Consider the following 22730-nt stretch of genomic DNA (forward strand, 5'->3'; position numbering starts at 1 on the left):
ATTCTTTCTTGTTTATTAAAGCAAACTAATCCTGTTAGATGATTTTGGATATCAATGGTATTTAAAAATTAACTTTTTAAAAAATGTTAAAACAATACGTAAATAATTTGCTACCTACACAAATTAATTTAATAAACTAAGGAAATGTGTGGGATAAAAAAATGAAAGCCCTCCTTCATCTGCACTTCTCCCTTCCTGCTCCCAACCCCTGTACATCCCATTCCTTGTTCCATAGCTAATAATTGGTATTTTGATTATGTATCTTATTGCATATGCATGTACAGGTTACATACATTGATACATTTTTTTCCCTACTTGATCAGAATCTTATTGTACATCTTTTTTTGGTAACTATTTTTTCCCCCTTCTTAATATACCTAATAATTTTAGTTGCCTATTGAATCCTGTTGATTATCTTGTCCATGCTTTGTCTTCATGAAAGTCAGTGATAAACATCTTAAACTGGCTGGCTTCTCTTCCTTTATCTGTGCCGTAAATGAACTGACGTAATACTCCCAACAATCCTGTGAAGTGGGTCCTGCCATTATTTAGGGTGGGGCTTGGAAATGTGAACTTTCAGCATCCCAGGTTATTCTCTTGCAGCTGATCCACAGAAGACTGAGTAGCAGGACATTCTGGTGCATATTCCCTGCTGTAATGAAGAACCTCATCTATTTTATTTTACCTTATCTGTTGTAATTGTCTTATTTCTGCTTCTTAGCTCTCAACTTCAATGACATTTCCATGAAGCTACTAGTTTTCCTATTAAAATACACATTTAATAAAAGGTTCTGATTTATAAATCCTTATTTGGCTTCCCATTGCCTATAGCATAAAATCTCAAATCATTAGCATGATAAAAGAATATTTTTTCTTTTCAGGATCTATTCTCTGCCTTACTTGGTTTTATAACTACTTCCTCCCTACTCCAGCCAACACACTAAATTAAAACTCTATAAAATAACTGGATGTCTTCTAAGTATATCTGCTATTTTATGCTTTTAGGCATTTGCACATGATAATCACTGTAGCTTGAATTCCTTTCCTTGACTAACCCCTTGTATTTTATTGAATCATAGTAACTGTCAATATCTAGCTCAAGTATAGCACTATTTCAAGAATGGCATCTTTTACCCTTTATGCCAGCTCTTCCCGGGGATTGTTACATTTGTACATTCATTCACTAGAAATTTTATTTTATTATAATATTTGTTTATATATTGTTCTTACTAGGCAATGAACTAATCCATTATGTGAGCATTAAGTTATTGTGTGAAATCAAACTTCTTTTAAAGTTGATATTACCATTAGTTGACTTTTCTCAGTACAGTTGCAATTATCTAAAAACCTAGCTAATTCTGTTAGCCAATTCCAGCATAGTTTTCTCAGTCCTGTCCACAAGCATCATTGTCAAAGTCTCAGGGATCTCTGACATTCCTAATAATGTGTTCCTTAATTCCTCTTGAAATTTAGTAGGTTATTTCAATGGGCAAAATGCCAACTGGATGATTTAAAAAGTACTTACATGTGTACGTATAGTATTTTGAGTGTTTATTAGATGTGATTATCTGCTGTATCAGAACTTCAGGAAATAAATTTTTTCAGATACTTTTCCTGAGAACATAGTGCTTTTCCTATATTATCCTGACACTATGGTGTCTTCACTTTGGTTACAGTATCAGTTGGAGTTTACCACTAGATGCCCTTGGAAATCCTTAAAGCTTAAGGTTCCATCTTCTTAAGCACATAGAGTAAATATGTACTTCATATTTGCAAACTGTGAATTTACTTAAATGAAGGGCTATCTGTAGAAGTTTTTATTGTATAAAATTTCAGAATATGGAGTATCAGCTTACATTAATAGGGAATTTGAAATAAGTATATAGATGCTACACTTAATTCATTTGGGTATTTCTGTTAAGTGTGAAATACTTTAGAAAACTATGTGTATAGGAAATAAGAGGAGCATTAATTAGCATATTGTTACTTTTTTATGAGGGAGCTAAGATTATAGATTTTAGAAAATGTTAGCCATGCAGTAAGGGTCCTGGAAGAAAACGGAAACTGGTGACTTGAGGATCATTTAATAAAAGGACTTTTTACAAAAGTCTGGGCAAGATTTAGGTTGCCCAGCAAGGGAAAAGGAGGGATCCAGGGGCTGCCGGAGGAACCATTATTGCTCTTCGGGCTACAGGAATAGGAGAGGGCACAGGTAGTGCAGCCCAGAGACAGTGGTTGCATAGAGGGTACCTGACAGGAGCGGTGGCCTTTGACCAACCTGTGGTGACTCTGGAGGAGCCAGATCTCCCTCTCTGCCTACCCTCCTGATCTTCTGCCTAGTGACACCTGTTGGCTGAACCTAACTGGAAGTATGAGGGCAGGGAAAGCTTGTTGATGTGGTGTCCGGATGGTCCTCTCTCTGGAGCACAGGGTGCATAGGCAAGAGTAGGAAGTGGGTCTGGAGGAGCAAACAGAAAGTAGCAACCATATCAGCCAATGTAAAAGGAATAGGAAAGGGTAAAATAAATATTAGTGATATTTATTTATTTATTGTATTGTTTATCTATAATTTTGATTTTTTCCTTTTTTAAAATTTCATGACACAGGTCCTGGGAATGTTGTTACAAAACCAAAAAATACATTGGTAATGCCATAGAAAAATATTATTTATTTTTATTTGAAAAATATTTTTTATTAAGATTAGATACTTTTTTTCCAAAGGCCAATAAGAAATGTGAAGAGGCTCGCCAGGAAAAAGAAGCAATGGTAATGAAGTATGTAAGAGGTGAGAAAGAATCTTTAGACCTTCGAAAGGAAAAAGAGATACTTGAGAGAAAACTTAGAGATGCAAATAAAGAATCTGAGAAAAACACTAACAAAATTAAGCTGCTGGGTCAGGAGAAAGCACGGTTGCACCAGCTATATGAAGCAAAGGTATAACTCCCATTGTTCTACCTTATTTGAAATGTATTGTTTGCTTTTTCTTAACCAAATAATCATGACTTATCATGGTTAAACCACTATTATAAACATTAAGTTTTTAGTTTACCTTCTAAGTATGTTAATGTTTAGTAATTTCAATATCTTATTGCCTGTCTGCAGGAAATGTTAATAGAAAAAGATGAGAAATTGACATGTTATTTATTTGATAACTTTTCTTAATATATCTTAAAAAAATTTTTTTAATGAAATCTGTATGTTGAAGAAATGAGTTGGTGCCTCAAAGGAAGATTTTATTTTGGCAAGATATATACACAGTAGTTTCAAAGTGTGAATCGTTTAATAATTATAATTTGACCAGAATCCCAATGAAACACTTATTCATTATAGAATGGAATTTATATTTTTCTGGTAAAAAAAAAAAATTGCTATTAAATGCTGTCCAAGGAGATTTACTTACTGAGCTATTCGGAGCCCTTGCATTAAGTAGCAACCTAATGGCTTGGTCTCCTTTCCAGGGGATTATCACTTCTTGATGATGAATGTTATTTTTTATTAATTAACTTTTAATTCAGGAATGTTATTGTTCTCAGGAATTCTGGCAAAACCAATTTAATTAATATTTTACCTTAAGGCCAGGTGTTGAGAAAATAAAGGTATGCTTGTCCTTGCAACATATCTAGTTGGTTAAAATACATGTTGATTATGTCTGTTAGCTGGATTTAGGATTTTGCTGCCATCTTATGATTTGCATTTTAAATCAGTTTTATAGCTTATAAGCCATAATAATATGCTAGCTCCTGAATTATGATGTTATTGTGCTGAATATTTTGAGGAGGTATAAAAGATACACAAGTAATTGGTTGATTGTTAAATGAAAAATATGACCTAGTGATATTATTTTAGGAAGGTGAAGCTACTAGACTCATCAGAGAAATAGACAAATTAAAGGAAGATATCAACTCTCACATCATTAAAGTAAAATGGGCACAAAACAAATTAAAAGTGGAAATGGATTCACACAAGGTAAGTACTGTACTGTAGTGGGAAAATTATTAGGATCAGTTTTAAAAGTAAATGCAGTAATAGTTAATGAGGCATAAAGTTTAATTTAGTGACTCCTGTAGGATAGCTTGGGCCTGCATAGTTGGTGATTGCAAACCTTAGATTTATCCTTGAGTTCTCTGTCACCATATCTGGTCCCTTAGCAAATCTTACTAACTTCTCAGGTCTTTACCCATCTACCACCTTCTCAGTGGACGGTTCCCTGGCTGCCCTCTCAGTTTTCAGCACCTGCCCTCAAACTTGCTCATGTCCTTATTTTTACTTCTTAGCACTTGTCACTATTTAATATAACACTTTTACGTATGTAGTTTATGTATTATTTATCTTCATTACTAGAGTATCAGCTTTGTGGGAGTAGAGATTTTGTCTGTTTTTGTTTGTTTTTAACACGACTGTTTCCCTAGAGCATAGAATAAATAGTGCCCAGTACATGGTAGGTGCTCATTAAATACTGAATGAATGAATCAGCAAATGAAACATAGGTTAATACCTTAACCAAAACACATTTAATGTGATTTTTACTTTTTTCCCCTAATTATTTATTTAATGAGTATTTATTTGGCACATAGGAATCTCTCAATTGCTATTTTTTGAGTGATTGAAGTGAGTACCTCCTATTTGTCAGACTCTGTTTTAGTTATTGGTGATACAAAAGTGGGTAAAAAACAAAACAGGTAAGTTCATCTCTGTCCTCTTGTTTAAGTAATATTCTAATATTTCAAAAAATATTTGGAAGTTTCCAAATGTTTATATTTTCAAGTGATACTGAATTTTAATACAAGTTAAATTATTAAAAGACCAGCAACTGAAATTATATAACTAGTACTTAATTGTATGATAGATTTATACAAAAACAAAACGACATGTAAGAAGCAGTTTAGATGGTTCAGGAGATGAAGGGAAAGGCATTCCAAGTGGAGGAACAATAAGAAAAAATGGAAGTGGCCATTCATTTGATACTTGGGAAGACTAACCTAACTAGAACAGAAGGTTTATATTAGGCACTCCTCTATTAATTCAACAAATATTACTTGGATCATTTACTAAGTGGCAAGTTCTGAGCAGTGTGCTGGGCAGAAGCTGGCTTCTCAATGAGGGAAAACACATGAGCTACAGTCCAATGTATCCGTCATTATAACCTAGGGATGCCCTGGACTCTATCGATGGGAAGGCAGAATAACAGCATTTGCCCCTTTCTGAAGGGAAGCTACTGGGAGGAGATGATTCTCATTTGAAATCAACGTGATCACCAGAACCATGGGTACTGGGTGGGTACTCTGAAGGAGTTTGGAGGAAGAGCTCAGGGCAGGGATGTAGCTTGGAAAATGGCCGTGGGAAGTAGCAAGCCAGTCAAGCTGGAGAAGGCACCAGTGAAGAGGGACAAAACAGTGCACTGTCTTAGGAAGGTAGTCAGAGAGTTGGGATGGCCAGAACTGGAGCAAAGTCAAGAATAAGAAACGAGGAAAGGTAATTGAATTTGACAAGAGTAGTCCTTACAAACCTTCAGAGTTGCTATTTTAGGAGAGTGGTTAGGAATAGAAACCAAATTGTGTATGAATCTATAAAAAAGCAGTTTTTGAATAGATACCATGGCCATAAACCAAAGAATTGTCTTCTATGTGTGTGTGCAAAGAACTGTTTAATATTTGCTTTTCTTATCTTATCAGGTTAGTTAGTATATTCTAGTGATTTGCTGAAAACGTTATCAAATTTAACTTTATTTAATGGCTTTTAGTTATTCAACCACTCAGTGGCATGCTGAGACAAAAACATTTCCCTAGTCTGGTCATTGTTCCTACCATCCATCACATCATTATGCCCAAGTTTGTCATTTGTCACTGTCTTTTTATCAATGCAGGAAACCAAAGATAAACTTAAAGAGACAACAACAAAGTTAACCCAGGCTAAGGAAGAAGCAGATCAAATACGAAAAAATTGTCAGGATATGATAAAAACATACCAGGTATGCTTAACTTTTCAAATAGATTAGTAACAAATTATGCCAATATCAGTATTCTTGTTTCATTACATTTAGTATCTTTAATATTTGAAATGTAGAATGTATTTGGTATTACAGTTAACATACAGTTTGTATCCTCTGTTAAAGTACTTGTAGCTCATATAGCGATCTCATTAGAGAAGTTTTTAACCAAGTAAAAACACTAGCAAATGTAGAAGAATAAAGAGTACATGTTTGTCAATGTATAAGTTAAAAATAAAACCACTGTGTATTATGTTATATATCTTAAGTATGCTACTCTTGTTCTTGCAGAATTGACATATTTAAAATCTTTCAATGCAGTCATCATTTTTAGATACACAGGTTGTGTATTTCTTAATTAGTACACCTAATTGTCAAAGCCTTCTTCACTTTTCAAAGTATAAAACTTTAAAAATTATCATACTTTTTTATTTTTTTCCCATTAGGAGTCAGAAGAAATTAAATCAAATGAGCTTGATGCCAAGCTTAGAGTCACAAAAGGAGAGCTTGAAAAACAAATGCAAGAAAAATCTGACCAGCTAGAGGTGAGTAGTTTTGTTCTTTATATACCTAGATTGTGTAATAAATACAGAAGGAGAGAAATAACGAGTACTTAATGTCACCTGCTTTTAAAGCCTTTGGGAGAAGCAGGATCTAGTTTAGTACATAATGACTTGTAGTTTCTTTTAAACTTTAAAAGATGCATCATGCCAAAATAAAGGAACTAGAAGATCTGAAGAGGACATTTAAGGAGGGCATGGATGAGCTACGAACACTGAGAACAAAGGTAATTACATCTTTAGTCATGATTCAAGAGGAAGGGTAAACATTTTTAATTTTGGACTAATTCTGATTTTTATTGTATTTTATTTTTTTTAGAAAGGCTGAGAGAAAGGAAGGGGACACGAAGGGTTGGGAGGAGAGAGGTGGAGGGAGAGCCGGTGAGGAGGAGGAAGAAGAGGAAGAGGAGGTGGCAGAGGTGTGGAAGAGGAGGAGAGAGGAGTTATTCTGATTTTTAAAATGTTGGCGAAAGGGTATTTATTTAGAAATTTTCCAAAATAAAAGAACTCATAGGAGTAGAATATCAATTCCCTAGCAAAAAAAAAATTGACCTTATTGAAATGAAAATGTCTTCAACCCCTTCGAAGCGCTTGCCAAGCATTCCTGCTTGTAACACATTTGCTCTATCGTAACTTACCATTGGGGCTCTAATCCAAACAGTCTCATCAGCAAGTTAATTGGAAAGAGAGTTAGACTTCTGAACCATGAGTACGAGAAAATAAAATAATTTTTTAATATTTCTCCTGGGTATATTTAATAGTCTGGTATACAGTTTTGATTTCTGACAATCTATTAAATTTTTTCCAGGGTTTATTGTCTTTATTATAAAACTAATATCCCTTTTAATATGACTGAAACATTATCCTTGTGTATCATTCATTATTTTTAGAAGTAGGCTTTTAAGTAACCACTTTGAGTTTGCAATCACGTAATAATTTTCAAAGTGTTTTCCATGTACCCTTCTGTTTGTTCTCCACGCCAGTTCTGAGGTGGTAGGGAAGGTGTACCTCTTCTCAGGTGGAGAAATGGAGATTCGGCACAAATAAAGTGACATAATAGAACTGCCATGACTGACTTGGGAAATCTGAGACTGAAGCCCAGGACTGTTAACTTCCCATTATGTTTTCTCCACGTGAATTAACACTGCTTCAGAATTCAGCTTAGACTATTAATATATAACCACTATCTGAAATAGTTAATAAGGAACAAGAAAATATTGTTTGTAGTTTAACTTGGTTATGATTTGTGATAGGTGAAATGTCTAGAAGATGAACGATTAAGAACAGAAGATGAATTATCAAAATATAAGGAAATTATTAATCGCCAAAAAGCTGAAATTCAGAACTTACTGGACAAAATGAAAATTGCAGATCAGATACAGGAGCAACATCAAAGGTATAAAATGAGCAACTTCTGTTCATGCTAATCAACAGGATTTTTCATTCTATCTCAAGTTTTTATTTTTAAATGCAATTGCATTAAACAAGAATAATTTTATTAGTTAAAAATTTTTAAATTTTGGTTATTTAAACTTTTTTGGATTATTTTTGAAGTTCCTGTCACAACTTCTAAAAATCAAAGTTTATATTCCCTAAACATTGGCAGTAGCAATTTATAAGACAGAATGGATTTTGGTTTCTGTATTCGTTACTTAGTGTTCAAATTTTGTTACTTATGCACAGTACTTTTTTTTTCCTGAAAGGTGTATTTACATCTATATCTGCACATATGTAGCTTGAGGTCAGAATCTGAAGTGATTCTTTGGCTTATAAAAACCCTTTAGCTAAAATCTGCTCATGACATTACCTGGCAGAGCATGGATTCAGGTTGGATCCAAGTACTTTTCATATTCTGCTGATATCCAGGCTGCTGAGTGTCGCTGAAGAAACCCTCCCCGTCATCCAGGGTGATGCTGCTGGACATGCATGGTTGGCAGCCTCAGCTGGGGATGTTAGTACCCTTCTAATCTGACCATGGGTCCTTCGAGCCTTCTCCCCGTTTCCTTAGCATCTCCTCTAAACCTTACTGCTTTCTTCACTCTTCTCATCTTTCTTCTACCTCACCATTTACTCTTTTTTTAATTTACTTTAATCCTCGCCTGAGGATATTTTTTCATTGATTTTTAAAGAGAGTGGAAGGGAGGGCGAGAGAGAGAGACATTGATGTGAGAGAGGGACATCGATTGGTTGCCTCCTGCACGACCTGGGCTGAGGATTGAACCTGCAACCCAGATATGACGGGATGGAACCCATGACCCTTCAGTCCGTGAGCAGATGCTCTGACCACTAAGCCCAACTGGTCAGGGCTAAGCCAATTATCTACTTATTTTTTAAAGAGCAGTTTATTGATTTTTAGAGAGAGAGAAAGGTAGAAGAGAGAAACGTCAGTGTGGGAACTTAACATTGATCAGCACACCTCCTACCAGGGATCAAGCCAGAAACCCAGGCATGTGCCCCCACCAGGAATCGAGCCTGCAACCTCTTGGTGCATGTGTTGATGCCCAACTAGCTGAGCCACACCCTCCGGGGCCCACTGTCTTTCATGACATGCCTCTGCCTTCATTTCGTCATGTGCCCTGGTGTTCCTCCCACTGGTGACCACCCTTTCTCATTCTCCTTGACAGCCTTCTCACTCTGTCATAAAACTCTTTTGTCCTTATTTTATTATTACCCTGGGTGATCCTAACTATTTTATAGTATGCTGCAGGACTTTTACATCATTCCAGCCCTTTCTGCTGAGCTCTAGACACAAAAATATCAATGACACCTGTAACTTTTAATATGTTCAAAACTGATTCATCTTTCCCACCCACACTCTGGTTCTCTGATGTTCCTGAGATGAGAGATGAGTAGCATCCACATGGGACACATTGGCTCTTTCTCCTTCCCCTCCCATGTCTAACCAGTCACAAGGTATTATTAATGCTGCCTCTTCAGTGTCTTTCAGTCTGTTCACTTTTTATATTCCTGTTGCTGCTACCATTGTCCAAGGCATTATCAGCTCTCATGTGGAAAACCCAGTTTCTAAACTGTTTTTTTTTTCTTACTTCCCTTTTAATCCATTTCCTGCATTGCAGTTAGCATAATCTTATTAAAAAGGAAATTTTCTTAATTTTCTCAACACCTTTCAGTGATTTCCCATTGCCTCAATGATTACCCAGTGAGTTCAGATGCCTTAACATAGCTTGAAAGGTCATTAGTGACCTGTCCCTTGCTCCTCCCTCTGTGCCTCCTCCTCTTTCATTCTTGTGCTCCAGCAATAGTTGGTTAGCAAATGTTGATTCATTGTCTCCTATGTGCCAAGCCCTGTACTGAGTGCTGGGGATATAGTACAGTCCTTATTTTCATTAGTGTTGAACATCTGTTTGTTAGGACCAAGAAGAATTCATTCTCCTCTCCCCTTCCCAGCTTTAACACATTGCTTCCTTGACCTGGAATGCACTCGATTCTCCCACTCATCCCTGCTTTTCCTTTATGTCAGGAATCAGCAAACTATGGCTGACAAGCCAAATCCAGCCCACTGCCTCTCTTTGTGTGTTACATTTTGGAGCACAGACACACTCACTCATCCCTTTATGTGTCGCCCATAGCTGCTTTCACACAAGAGTGGTAAAGTCTCAGACTGTTGCAACAAAAGCCATAGTCCCCAGAAGCCTAAATTGTGTACTGTCTGGGCCTTTTCCAGGAAAGATTTGCTAACCTCTACTTTAAGTATTAGTTCCAGTGTTACACTAAGCTGGGCAACTGCTTGGTGCTATCACATCAAAAATGTTTATCACAATGACAAAATTTCCCTGCCTGACAGAAAACTTGGAAAGCAAGGCCACGTCAGATGTGCTCCCGGGTAGGCCCAGCTCTGAGTTCCTAGCGTGTATTAGTCGTTACGAATTAAAGTGCCTTTAGAAAGCATTTCCTTCAATGAAAATGCCCAAACCATTCATTTAATGTCTTTTAATGGTTTAATTTGTTTCTTAAATATAAACTTTGTTTTTTAGAGGTAAACAAGAAATTGAAAATTTGAAGGAAGAAGTGGCAAGTCTTAATTCTTTGATTAATGACCTGCAAAAAGACATCGAAGGCAGTAGGAAAAGAGAATCTGAGCTACTGCTGTTTACAGAAAAGCTCACTAGTAAGAATGCACAACTTCAGTCCGAATCCAATTCTTTACAGTCACAGTGCGATAAACTTTCCTGTAGTGAAAGTCAGTTACAAAGCCACTGTGAACAAATGAAACAGACAAATACGAATTTGGTGAGTATAATTGTACATTTAACATTTAAAGCAACACAGCAGGAAGCACACATTTGATTTTCCCAATAGCATAAACCCAGCAGTAGTTGATCCACATTGTTTTTTATTGGCACTGACTTGTAATTTCAGTGCTGTGAGAAATGTCTGTTTTCCTTTCAACTTATGTAATTTATAATAAAAGTGTTCCCTAAGATGGTTAGGAAGAAGTATTTCACTTTTGAAAACAAGAAAATCGCCCTGGCCGGTTTGGCTCAGCAGTTAGAGCATCAGCCTGCAGTCCGGAGACCCGGGTTCGGTTCCCGCTAAGGGCATGTATCTCGGTTGCAGTTTGTCCCCGGCCCTGGTTGGTTGTGCGAGTGGCAGCCACTCGATGTGTCCCTTTCACGTCGATGTTTCTCTCTCTCTCTCCCTCCCACTCTATCTGTACAAAAAATGGAAAAATGTCCTCGGGTGAGGATAAAAAAAAAAAAAAAGAAAGAAAATCAGGGTTTTTGTCATTCCAAACTAGAATTACTATACATTTTTAAAAAGTACTTCACATTATTCTATTTTTTTCTAGTTTAAAAATAGTTTAATATTTCCAAGTTAGGAGATTACCTTCAAATTACTTATAAAAATAATTTGAGACTTTGGTCCAAACATAGAGACCTGTATCACAAGTTGTTTTGCATATATGGAATGGCAAACGTTAATACGTTAGTATGTGTCCCCTGCGTTACTGTGTGGAGAATCGGAGGCGCTCACTAAACAAAACCTGGTAAGGAGTGATGACAGCAAGTACTATCAGGGACCTTGTGTTCTTGATGTTTTAATGGAAACAAGCAAGTCACCGGTTAAAATTGGCATTTTTGTCTTATCTTAATTTAATATTTAGGAAAGTAGATTGTTGAAAGAGGAGGAACTGCGAAAAGAGGAGGTCCAAACTCTGCAAGGTGAACTCGCTTGTAAACAAACAGAAGTTAAAGCACTGAGTACCCAGGTCGAAGAATTAAAAGACGAATTAGTAACTCAAAGACGTAAGCATGCCTCTAGTGTCAAGGATCTTACCAAACAACTCCAGCAAGGTATGAAATTCTTCCACACTTCGACCTTGACTGTTTTGTGTTTCTTTTATTCATTAGGATTTATAGAAAAAAATATTTCTCACATCAGGTTCTACCACATCGATTAGAGCCTTATGTTCTTTTTAATGTGTTAATAATGTTCATAAACTGAATTGCTATACTTCTTGCAGTCGCATGGGTAGTCTGTAGCATCTTCTATGAAGGACGTTTATTCATGGAACTATAAAGTGTAAGAGTTGGAAAAGTACCTTAAGGCAGTAGTGTTGAAATTATTTTGATCACATACTCCTATTAGTAACAATTATTTAAACATTTGTTCTCCAGTTTATATATATTTATAAATTTGAAACATGTATTATTCTATTTGATGTATATTAGAAAACAAGAAAAATAGAAATTTAAAAGGTCAGATTAAATGTAAGTATTACTAGAAGTTCTAATATTTTTCCCCTACACACGTGGATGAATTTTTCTGTGCATGTACCTTTGGAACCTGCACCCCACCTGGTAGACCTCTAACTTAGAGATCAGTGAGACCTAACCTTTCATTGTATAGGAAACTGAGACCCAGAAAGGTTATAGATAAACCAAACACAGTGATTCACAGCCAGAATGGAACCCAGATTTATTTCCTTTAAAAATCCATACAATTATTGGGAGTCTGTGCCATGGGCTTGGATACAGAGATGAGTAAGATAATGTATTCTGACTTCCCAGTCTCTATTTCCCTCTGCTTTATTTGTATCAAAATAGGATGAAATATAGTAATAAAAGAGATTTAGCATATACTTAATATAAATATATTAAAATATTTGCCATGAGAATTCATTTTGTTTTTATAGATATAATTAAAGGGAAATTTGGGGAAAATTTGCTGGTATTCTTTTATATCTGTCAAGACTCCGAAAATTACACTCAGTGTACCTAAGTAATGACAGCCAGTGTCAGTTGTTATCATAATCTTGTTTCTGTATATTGACCTGCATTTCTAGGTGTCATTTTGTATGAATGATGCCTAAGCTCTCTTGTCCAAAGTACGTATTCAAGAAATTTCTCTTGCTTTTTTTTGCCATTTTGGCTTAAGTGATCTTAGCAATTAAAATCAGAGGTTGTGGTGGCAAGTGGTCATGATAGTTGTCACAAGTACTCCATTTCTTTTTTCTCTAGCACGAAGAAAGTTAGATCAGATCGAGAATGGAAGCTATGATAAAGAAGTCAGCAGCATGGGAAGTCGTTCTAGTTCATCAGGTAGAAAAACAAATGATTTTAGTTATTTAATGCTTGATTATAAAAAGAAATAGCATATTTTGGTTTTTAAAAGGTATTGAAATATTTTTCACTTTGAATTTTAAAAAGTGGTAGTTATATATATACTGTAAAAAATATTTTCAGTTAAATGTTTAAGTTCTAATCATTATCCAGCATTTCAAGTTTGTCATATGGTTCTTTTGTTTTTTGTTTTTTCCCATTATGGAATACAAAGCTCTTTTGAGTTAAAGTACAGTTGACGTACAATATTATGTTAGTTTCAGATGTATGTGACGCGATTCTCTATAATTTATTCCCCTACCTCCTTTTTTTCTTACCTGCTTCTTTTCTATTCTGCATAACAACTTCCTTTTCCATTTTTAAATTCAGATTTGTACCCGTTCCTTTACTTTTATATTACTTTTAATACCTGAGAACTAATGAAATGACCATCATTATATATCAGATTTTATCTATATGCATACATATTTTTTAATTTTATTTTTTAATTTTATTTTTTTTTAATTTTATTTTTGTTACAGATGTTTCTCCTTTTTTACCCCATTGAAGCCCTCCTCCCCCTCCCCCTCACCCCGTCCCCGGCTTTGTTGTCTATGTTATATATATATTTTAAATATTAACTTTTCTCATGGTAAATATGCCTATGGTCTAAAACAGAAATGAATAATCTATAAAATTGTGATCGATAACATTGTGAAAATGGTACTTAGCAAAGTATCAGTGTATTTATCAACTTTGGAATGCCAGGAATCATGTTCAGTGCTTTAAACATATCATTTACTCTGCAGAAGTCACGTGAGGTGTTACAGTTCCCATTTTAAAGAGTGTGTTCATGATTTGCCCAAAGTCCACAGCGACTGAGCTCTCAGATTCTTGAGTCCTTGCATGCCAATAGACTACACCGCTCCCAGGAGTTACACATTAAGGGAGAAGACGTCATCAACTGTTACAATAGTGGGAAAATTGTTCAGTAGAAGAAACATGGGTTTGAAATTACATATCGGTATTTAGTTCCCAGCTATGCCATTTATTAGTGTATGATGTTGGATAAGTTTCATTACTGTCTAAAATCTGCAGGATGGGATGAAAAAAACCTTATTTTTGTAGGGTAAAATGATAAAAAATTCTGTTCAACTGCTGTTGATAAAAACAATAGCTAACATTCACGTAGAGCTTACTATATGCATTGTTGCAAGCACTTCAGGTGTATTAACCCATTTAAATGAGGATAATCATCCTGTGAGGTAAATAATGTTGTTCTCATTTTAAGATGAAGTGACCAAGGCACAGAAAGTTAAATACCTTGTCCAAAGCTAGAAAGTGGGGTTTGAACCCCAGGAGACCTGGCTCCTGAGCTTAACCCTCTTGGCTGCATTCTACTCTCCATGTGTCTTTTTCTCCGTTTAATTTTGGTCTTACTTCAGACTTGTTATTCCTGGCATTTTCTTGAGTTTCGTGTTTCTCTGTTGACTTATTCTCTTTCTATTCCTGAAAGACATAGTAGGTCTTTTGTACTTCTGTCATCAGTATATTCAAAAATAAGAACCTCAGGCCCAGTATGACTTGTGTTCCATTCTATGCCCAGTTAGAGCGGATATTTGAAAATCATACTATAAGAAATAATATGAGATTAGAGATGACTCTAGACCAGGTACATATTTAAACTTTTTTTTCTTTAGGGTCCATCAATGTTCGAAGCAGTGCAGAAGATCGATCTCCAGAAAATACCGGGTCGACAGTTGCTGTGGATAACTTTCCAGAAGTAGACAAGGCTATGTTGATTGAGAGAATAGTGAGGCTGCAAAAAGCACATGCCCGGAAACATGAAAAGATAGAATTTATGGAGGATCACATCAAACAATTGGTGGAAGAAATTAGAAAAAAAACGAAGTATGCATATTATGGTAACATAATCTGTACAAAATACTTATTCAGATGGTAAAGTTACTATTTGCAAATTAATCATACCAAGATCCTATCCTTCAAAAAATAATTCTTAGTTGTAGTCATTCAGTTCCCAATCTTTTTGTTAATCACTTACTGTGTCCTAGGTTTAGTAATACAGAGATGAAAGAAAACACATCATTCCTTTAAGGGGATCATAAATTTCAGTAGACATTAATTACTATTATTATTATTTTCTTTATTGATTTTAGAAAGAGAGGAAGGGAGAGGGAGAGAGAAATAGAAACATCAATGAGAGAGAACATCAATTGGCTGCCTCCTGCATGACCCCCACTAGGGATCCAGCCCACCACCTGGGCACATGCCCTGACCTGGAATCTATCCGGCGACTTCTTGGTGCATGGGTTCAACACTTAACCACTGAGCCACACCTGCCAGGCTAAAACCTTTTATGATGTAGTCTTTACCCACGACATTTTCATTTTATTTTGAAATAATTTTAGACTTAGGAAAAGTTTGCCTATAACTTTTAAAATAAAGAGAATAAAATACAGTTCCAAGTTTAATAACAGGAAAATTGAAAATATTAACTGAAATGGGAGGAAAAACTCAAATATTTTTATTAAATGAGTAAGGAAAGAAAGATATATAAATGTTTATATATCTTTAGGAAATCATCTGAATAAGGAAAATTTTTTTATTTTCTAATATAGTTCTGTTACTAACTATTTATGCTATTCATCTTCATGCTTGTGATTCATTGACTCTTGCAAATTCCAGTGTTTTTAATCCTGCAGGTACATAACTGAGAGTGTTGTTCTATTTTGCAGAATAATTCAGAGTTACATTTTACGGGAAGAGTCAGGCACCCTTTCTTCAGAGGCATCTGATTTTAACAAAGTCCACTTGAGTAGACGGGGTGGCATCATGGCCTCTTTATACACGTCACATCCAGCCGATAGTGGATTAACACTGGAACTCTCTTTGGAGATCAACCGAAAATTACAGGCGGTTTTGGAAGACACGTTACTAAAAAATATTACTTTGAAGGTATTTGTATTTCTCATTCACTTACTCACCCACCAGTAAACATGGCAAAGTGGTGCCTGTTTCATAATTTGATCCAGCACATAGGTGGACTGTTTCTGTAAGGCAAGTAGCCATTTTATCCAGAGATAACACTTTTGTGAAAAGTACAGTTTTTAAAAATAGCAATGAAAGAAAGAAGTAGTAGAAAGATCAGTTTAGCTATTTAAAATTTTTCTTTATTTTTTAATTACAGTTTACATTCAGTAATATTTTGTGTTCCGGGCGTACAGCATAGTGGTTAGACAATCATATATTTTACAAAGTGTTCTCCCCGATATTTCCAGCACCCACCTGGCACCATACAGGGTTATTACAGTATTATTGACTATATACCCTGTGCTGAACTTTACATCCCCATGACTATTTCGTAACTACTAATTTGTACTTCTTAATCTCTTCCCTTTTTTCACCCGGGCCCCCAAATTCCCCACCCCTCTGGCAACCATCAGTCTGTCCTCTGGATCTGAGTCAGTTTCAATTTTGTTTGTTCATTTATTTTGTTCTTTAAATTCCACATATAAGTGAAATCACATGGTATTTGTCTTTCTCTGACTGATTTCACTTAGCATAATAATACCCTCTAGGTCCATCCATGCTATTGCAAATGGTAAGATTTCATTCTTATTTATGGCCAAATAATATCCCGTTGTATTTATGTACCACAGCATTTTTATTCACTCTTCTATTGATGGGTCCACTTAGCTATTGGATAGATGCTAATATGAGTTGTTTACCTTGCTTTTGACATGTACTATAATTAGTTAAAATTGACTAATGAGATTTTTTTAAAGATTGAGGCATTTACTTTCTAATGTATTTTCTAGCTTCATTTTATTTTGTGCAGCTGTTGTCTGGCTGACCTGTTCTATTTGTGCTGTTTGGGCCTTCATAGTTATAGATTTTTAAAATTTAGTAATAATTTTTTACAATAAAATTTGCTGTAGCTTCAGTAGAAAGACTAAGTATAACTCTGAAATAGATAGGACTGCCTAACTGGAAATAGCTGTGTGCCTAGTTTATTTCACAGCGCATTTAACTCATCACTCTTCAAAACAGGCACAAATAGTTCAAGCAGAATCTTTTTTATTTATTACAACTTAGTTCTTTTCTCTTTTTGCTCTTTTTTTTAAATGGTTAAAGGAAAATCTGCAAACACTTGGAACAGAAATAGAACGACTTATTAAACACCAGCATGAACTAGAACAGAGGACGAAGAAAACCTAACACAAACTGCTACTCAGTAAAGAGACAAAAACCACACAAGGAGCAGGTGGTCACTGCTCAGTACTGTTGGAAACCTTCCCTTGCTGTGTGTGTCAACCAGTAAAAAATTTGATTTGTTTCATCTGAATAGAAAAGTATCCTTTTACAATAGGAATGCACTGCAATGTGTACTGTAAGAGTGTGGACTTGATGAGATTTGTTTTTATACGGTTACAGCCCATCATTGACACAAAACAACCTAATTTAATTTGCTAATAGTCATATGAAGTGTATTACATAGGCTTTTGAAAACGCTTTCTCCATATTTCTTCCCTTTAAAACACATAATTTCCAAAAGGATTCATCTGGTTTAAAATTATGCATGAAAGGACCAGTAATATGCTATTTCTCCATCTTAAAGAAAACTAAAAAATAAAACAATTTTTTTGACATTCCAATATAACATTTGGTTGTGTTTTGGGATGGTGCCAGTGATCCTTAAATCTTTTAATTTTAATGGAAGCTGATAGGAAAGCTAGCTTATGGGAACTATAGACTGTCTATATGTCTGTACCTTGTCTGGACTAGATACGTTGTTTTCAGATTCAAATTGTTTCAGTTCATAGTTGAGTTTTTTAAATCTTCAGTTACATAAACTATGATTTAAAGTAACATGCTCATTTAGAAAATTCCTGTGGACTTCAGTTATATTTTATAATGTGAAGTGGATTAGTTATTATAGCAGAGAGATGAATTAGTGAATTCTTTGAAATTGAATACTTTAGTTTTACTAATATCAGATGTAAAGGTAAATGTTTAAAATATTTATGAAGAACCTGTTCCCAAGGGAATGCACCCATTTGGTACTAGTTGAACACCCATTCTTCGCTATTGACATAGTTACACATTACAGTGGAGTGATCCTACAGCCCCCAAATATGAGGCGTTTCAGTATATTTATTTAAAACACAAAATAATTACATCTCTGTAACCAAAGGAATTTTAGAGCCAAGTTTATGTATCCTATTGGTTTACAATATTTATTTAAGATGTGGCAACTTAAATGTTGCCAGTCATAGTAACAGTATTTCTATGTCATTGAATTTTTTCTCACTTCTTATAATTTCTCACCTGTTATAATTTCTGTGTGTGGTTTTTCCCATTTCATTATATTTTTGTCTTGATGCAAGCCTCACTTTTGTTTTTTCTCCCCTTAAGTAAGTTTTGGGATGGTGGATTAAAAGCCTTCAAAGAATTAGATGGCTCTCAAAGTTAGGCTCGTGATGGTAATATCCCTTTAATGTGTTTTAACATTTTTTAATCATCATTTAAAAAGATAATTTACTAAAAATTAGATGATTCATTATATTATTTTTTCTCTATATTGAGTTATACATTGTCATCCAAAATCAAAATCTTTTTACTTCAAAATGGAAATACAAGTTTCAAAATGTTTTATTTTTTAAATAGCTGTAAAAAGTATTAGTCTTACCATAATGTCTTGTTCTTTTTACCAATAGTAATTTATCAGAATAAAGAAAATAAGAGGGTAAGTGCAATCAAATCTGAATTATTTTCACATTTGCTTCTAGACATACCTTTGATACTCCCAAAGACTAGAGTAGCCAATGTAACTAAATTTTTCAGCTTCTTACGTGATATAGATTCAAACACTACAATGTTTTGTTGTTTTTTTCCTCCTAAGATGCAAAATGTATTAATGGAAACCAAATAGTGATCAAATCTGGTGTCCTATGTCTATACACTTTTTAAAAAGGTATACACATTTATTACATACAAAATTGAAACATTCCGGTATTGACATTAGTGTCAGCATTCATTTGGAGAAGTTTAATTTTGAAACAATTATAGAAGAAAGCTATGGTAAACCATATTTTGACTTATTGTTACCCCTGCCCCTTACAAAGAAATATAAGAAACTGTGGAAAACGTTTGAAGAAATACATTATTTTCTTTTTGTTCTTTAGTTTCTACTGTACCCTTTTTATATGGATCAGGACTGAGCAAAATGTATAAAGATGTGCATATATCAGATTACTGTCTCTACACTGATTCACAAACAGCTCCTGATTTAAGGAGTTAGAGGGTCTTCTACCCTTACTGTGTTGAATATATGGAGAGAAGAATGGGGTATCCAGATAAGGAAAATGGTTTGGATAAATCTCAGATCTGGGGGGAAATTTTTTTATGTGTTCATTATGAGTTATACACATCAAAGGCTGTTTTTGTTAGTGCTAGTTTGGTTTCTTTGAGCAGGAAATGATTGTGTGAATGTGTGTGTATTTGTGTACACTTCCCCAGGTTTCAGTTTTAAAGTGAATGCTTACTGTGACTCCTTTTTCCCATGCCCCTTCAAACTTTAGCCTGTTAAGTTTTAAGGATTGAAAGTAGTGGGTTTGAGCAGCATAATGAGTTTGAGCTGTGGTGTTTTCTTTTTAAATTTCTTCATCATGATTTTAAATGATTTATCTTCAAATTAAATTTTATCAGGTTACCAACATGTTATTTATTCATTTAATAAACACATTTCTTGAAAACCTATTATTGCCAGGCACCATACCGGGTACTGTGATTATCTTAGTGAACAGGCCAGACAGAGCAGTTGCTGCCCTTGGAGCTTATGGTCTAGTGAAAATATCCGGAGGAAGTAGGGGCAGCCCTCTGAGCCTCTGCAGCGCACAGCCAGCCTGTGGGAAGAGGGTTAGTCCACCTGCATAAGAAGGCAGCCCAGAAATCTCACTCTGGCATGCATCTCTGGGAAATGAATCCTGAGGTACGCTGAGATCAGACTACTGTTTTCTTGGTAGTTACACACATTTCCATACTTCTCTCACAGTTTGATGTTTAATTATTCCTTAAGAAAAAGGAAAAAAAATCCAAAGACCACAAAATGGCATTCAGTTTTTGCCATTTTAGTAAATTATTAATTCCTACTTGATGCTCGTAAAGATGATCTAATCATGCTGTCACGTGTGTTTCCAAACTGTTTTGCTGTATATTATTTTCTAAAGATTTTTACATACAAATTTAGACCAATATTTACCAGTAGAAGAAAACAAATTTAATATTGTAAATGTTATATATGCTGCCCTGGTGAAAATATTTTTATCAATCATGTTGTTGTTCAATATGGTTAATTTGCCTTATGAATGTTAACTCCAGTAGCTTATTTTTCAATAATTTTTTTATTTTAAAACAAAACAATTCTTTTTTGACACTAAGATTATTCATTTTTAATACCAGTTGGTGGCACTAGAAACCGAAAAATTTTTCAAAACTGGACAAAAGAAAATAATTGGAAAAATCTCCAAACATCAAGAATTTTCAGGAAAATATATGAAAAATATAATTGTATATTAAAGTTATATTTTTCTCCTGGACTGGAATCTTTTTTTAAAATGCAATATGGCTGTCCATTTACACTATGATGATGAAACTTGTTTATCTTCCAAAGTTCATACATATATATAGGTATATATACGCGTGCATTGTACAGATAATCTCTAATTTGATTACACTGTTCATTTGTAAATATGTTTCTGTATAAAATTAAGCTTTTCAAGAGAATTCTATGTATATATTGTACTTATTAAATAGATAAACCTGTTTACCAAGTTGTACTGTAATGTCATCTTTGATTAGTTATTGACCTATACCACTTACTAAACAGATTGATTCTTCAGACTGTTGGCAAGGCTGACTCAAATTGCTTGAATTTTTTTTTTTTGAACCATACTAAAATTTTTTGTTTCCCATGTTTGTATTTTAGTCTGTCCATTATTAGAAGTCAGTGAATAGTAGTAAGCAAATTAAATTGAGTGCTAGGTTATATTTAAATGTTTTGTTTAAATTACCAATGGTAACATTTGGCCTTTTACAAAAGGCACATTTTCACGTGCTTTTGTGAAAATTTCTCATAGAACTTGATGAGCCAGGAATACAGGGTTGGGCAAAAGTAGGTTCACAGTTTGTGAGTATATGAAACAGTTTATTCTTGTATTATTATTTATAAATTCTTGTATTTTTTTTTATTTCTTTTTTTTTTTTTATCTTTCCCCGAGGATATTTTTACATTTATCTTCAGATAGAGTGAGAGGAAGAGAGAGAGACAGAGAGAAACATCCATGTAAGAGAGACACATTGGTTGCCACCCACACAACCCCAACTGGGACAAACCGCAACCAAGGTACGTGCCCTTGGCCAGAATCAAACCCAGGACACATTGGTCCACGGGCCGACGCTCTTAACCATTGAGCCAAACAGGCCACGGCAGATTCTTGTATTTTTTCATAGAAACAACAATAAACCTACTTTTGCCCCACCCTGTATATTCAGATTTACCACAAAACTATGGAACTTACTTGCCCTAATTACCTGGCTTTAGTAATAAAGATCCAATGTGTTCAATAAAAATAATTTGAAGTGGCATTAATTTCATGAAGTTAATGTGTGTGATGGATATTTCAAATCACTATGTGTTGTTTTCCTGTTCTCTAACAGTTCTGGTATACTCAAATTATGCCATATACCTTAAGGAGTTCACTATTGGAAAGAGTCCCCTGAAGTCAGGCTCCTTGGGTTAAAGGTAAAATTAATAGAACAGAGGAGGCTTAATAGTCTGCTTTTGGTAGAGAAAGAAGTATATATGGGAAGTGGGTGCGTTTGGGAAGGAGATTAATGGCTTTTGGTTCCTAAATTGGTCAGTGTGACCTGCAGTCAAAAGATTGGAAAGACCATGCCAATGAACTTATGTCTGAGTATTTTTTTCTTAATAAAGTCTGCTTCAATCATTGAATGTAGAATTTACTTCTCAGGACCAGCAACTTTGGAAAGATGTCTCCATTTAACCAAATGCTAATGCTATTTTAATGATTCTGAGAACTGTGTGAGCAGACATAATGCCCCTGCCCCTATAGAGCTATACTATTAATTCCTGTTACATTTATGAGACTGGATTCTTACTTATTTTTATATTTTTTTATTTTTCAAAGACAGTTGGCATACAATATTATATTAGTTTCAAATGTACAACCCAGTGATTAGACATATTACTAAGTGATCATCCCAATAAATCTAGTACCCATCTGACACCTTACGTAGTTATTATAATGTTATTGACTATATTCCCTATGCTGCACTTTACAGTTCATGACTGTTCTGCAACTACCAATTTGTACTTCTTAATCCTTGCTCCTTTTTCACCCTTATCCCTAACCCTCCTCCCATCTGGTAACTGTCAAAATGTTCTCTATATCTATGAGTCTGTTTCTGTGTTCTTGTTCATTTTGTTTTTTTAGATTCAGTTGTTGATCGATATGTATTTATTGCCATTTTATTCATATTTTTTATCTTTTGTTTTCTTCTTAAGACTTTAACATTTTA

General features: G+C 34.7%; 1 protein-coding gene across 4 annotated transcripts in view; it reads left to right on the forward strand.

Moving 5' to 3' along the window:
* Nucleotides 1-20863, forward strand: part of CCDC186 (coiled-coil domain containing 186) — a 45460-nt gene extending 24597 nt beyond the window's left edge. The window contains exons 5-17 of one of the 4 annotated variants that reach the window (XM_036264915.1): nucleotides 2722-2934; nucleotides 3847-3966; nucleotides 5864-5968; nucleotides 6433-6531; nucleotides 6687-6773; nucleotides 7800-7942; nucleotides 10542-10797; nucleotides 11672-11861; nucleotides 13029-13109; nucleotides 14810-15020; nucleotides 15866-16085; nucleotides 17265-17394; nucleotides 18848-20863. In XM_036264915.1, the coding sequence (XP_036120808.1) occupies nucleotides 2722-2934; nucleotides 3847-3966; nucleotides 5864-5968; nucleotides 6433-6531; nucleotides 6687-6773; nucleotides 7800-7942; nucleotides 10542-10797; nucleotides 11672-11861; nucleotides 13029-13109; nucleotides 14810-15020; nucleotides 15866-16085; nucleotides 17265-17348 (1809 nt within the window). In that variant the 3' untranslated portion in view covers nucleotides 17349-17394; nucleotides 18848-20863. Of the gene's footprint in view, nucleotides 1-2721; nucleotides 2935-3846; nucleotides 3967-5863; nucleotides 5969-6432; nucleotides 6532-6686; nucleotides 6774-7799; nucleotides 7943-10541; nucleotides 10798-11671; nucleotides 11862-13028; nucleotides 13110-14809; nucleotides 15021-15865; nucleotides 16086-17264; nucleotides 18822-18847 lie in introns of those variants that run through there. The other 3 variants (XM_036264917.1, XM_036264914.1, XM_036264918.1) reach the window with 3 other exon arrangements.
* Nucleotides 20864-22730: the final 1867 nt, after the last annotated feature.

This window comes from Molossus molossus, unplaced genomic scaffold, assembly GCF_014108415.1.
Source record: "Molossus molossus isolate mMolMol1 unplaced genomic scaffold, mMolMol1.p scaffold_m16_p_17, whole genome shotgun sequence".
Lineage (NCBI taxonomy): Eukaryota > Metazoa > Chordata > Mammalia > Chiroptera > Molossidae > Molossus > Molossus molossus.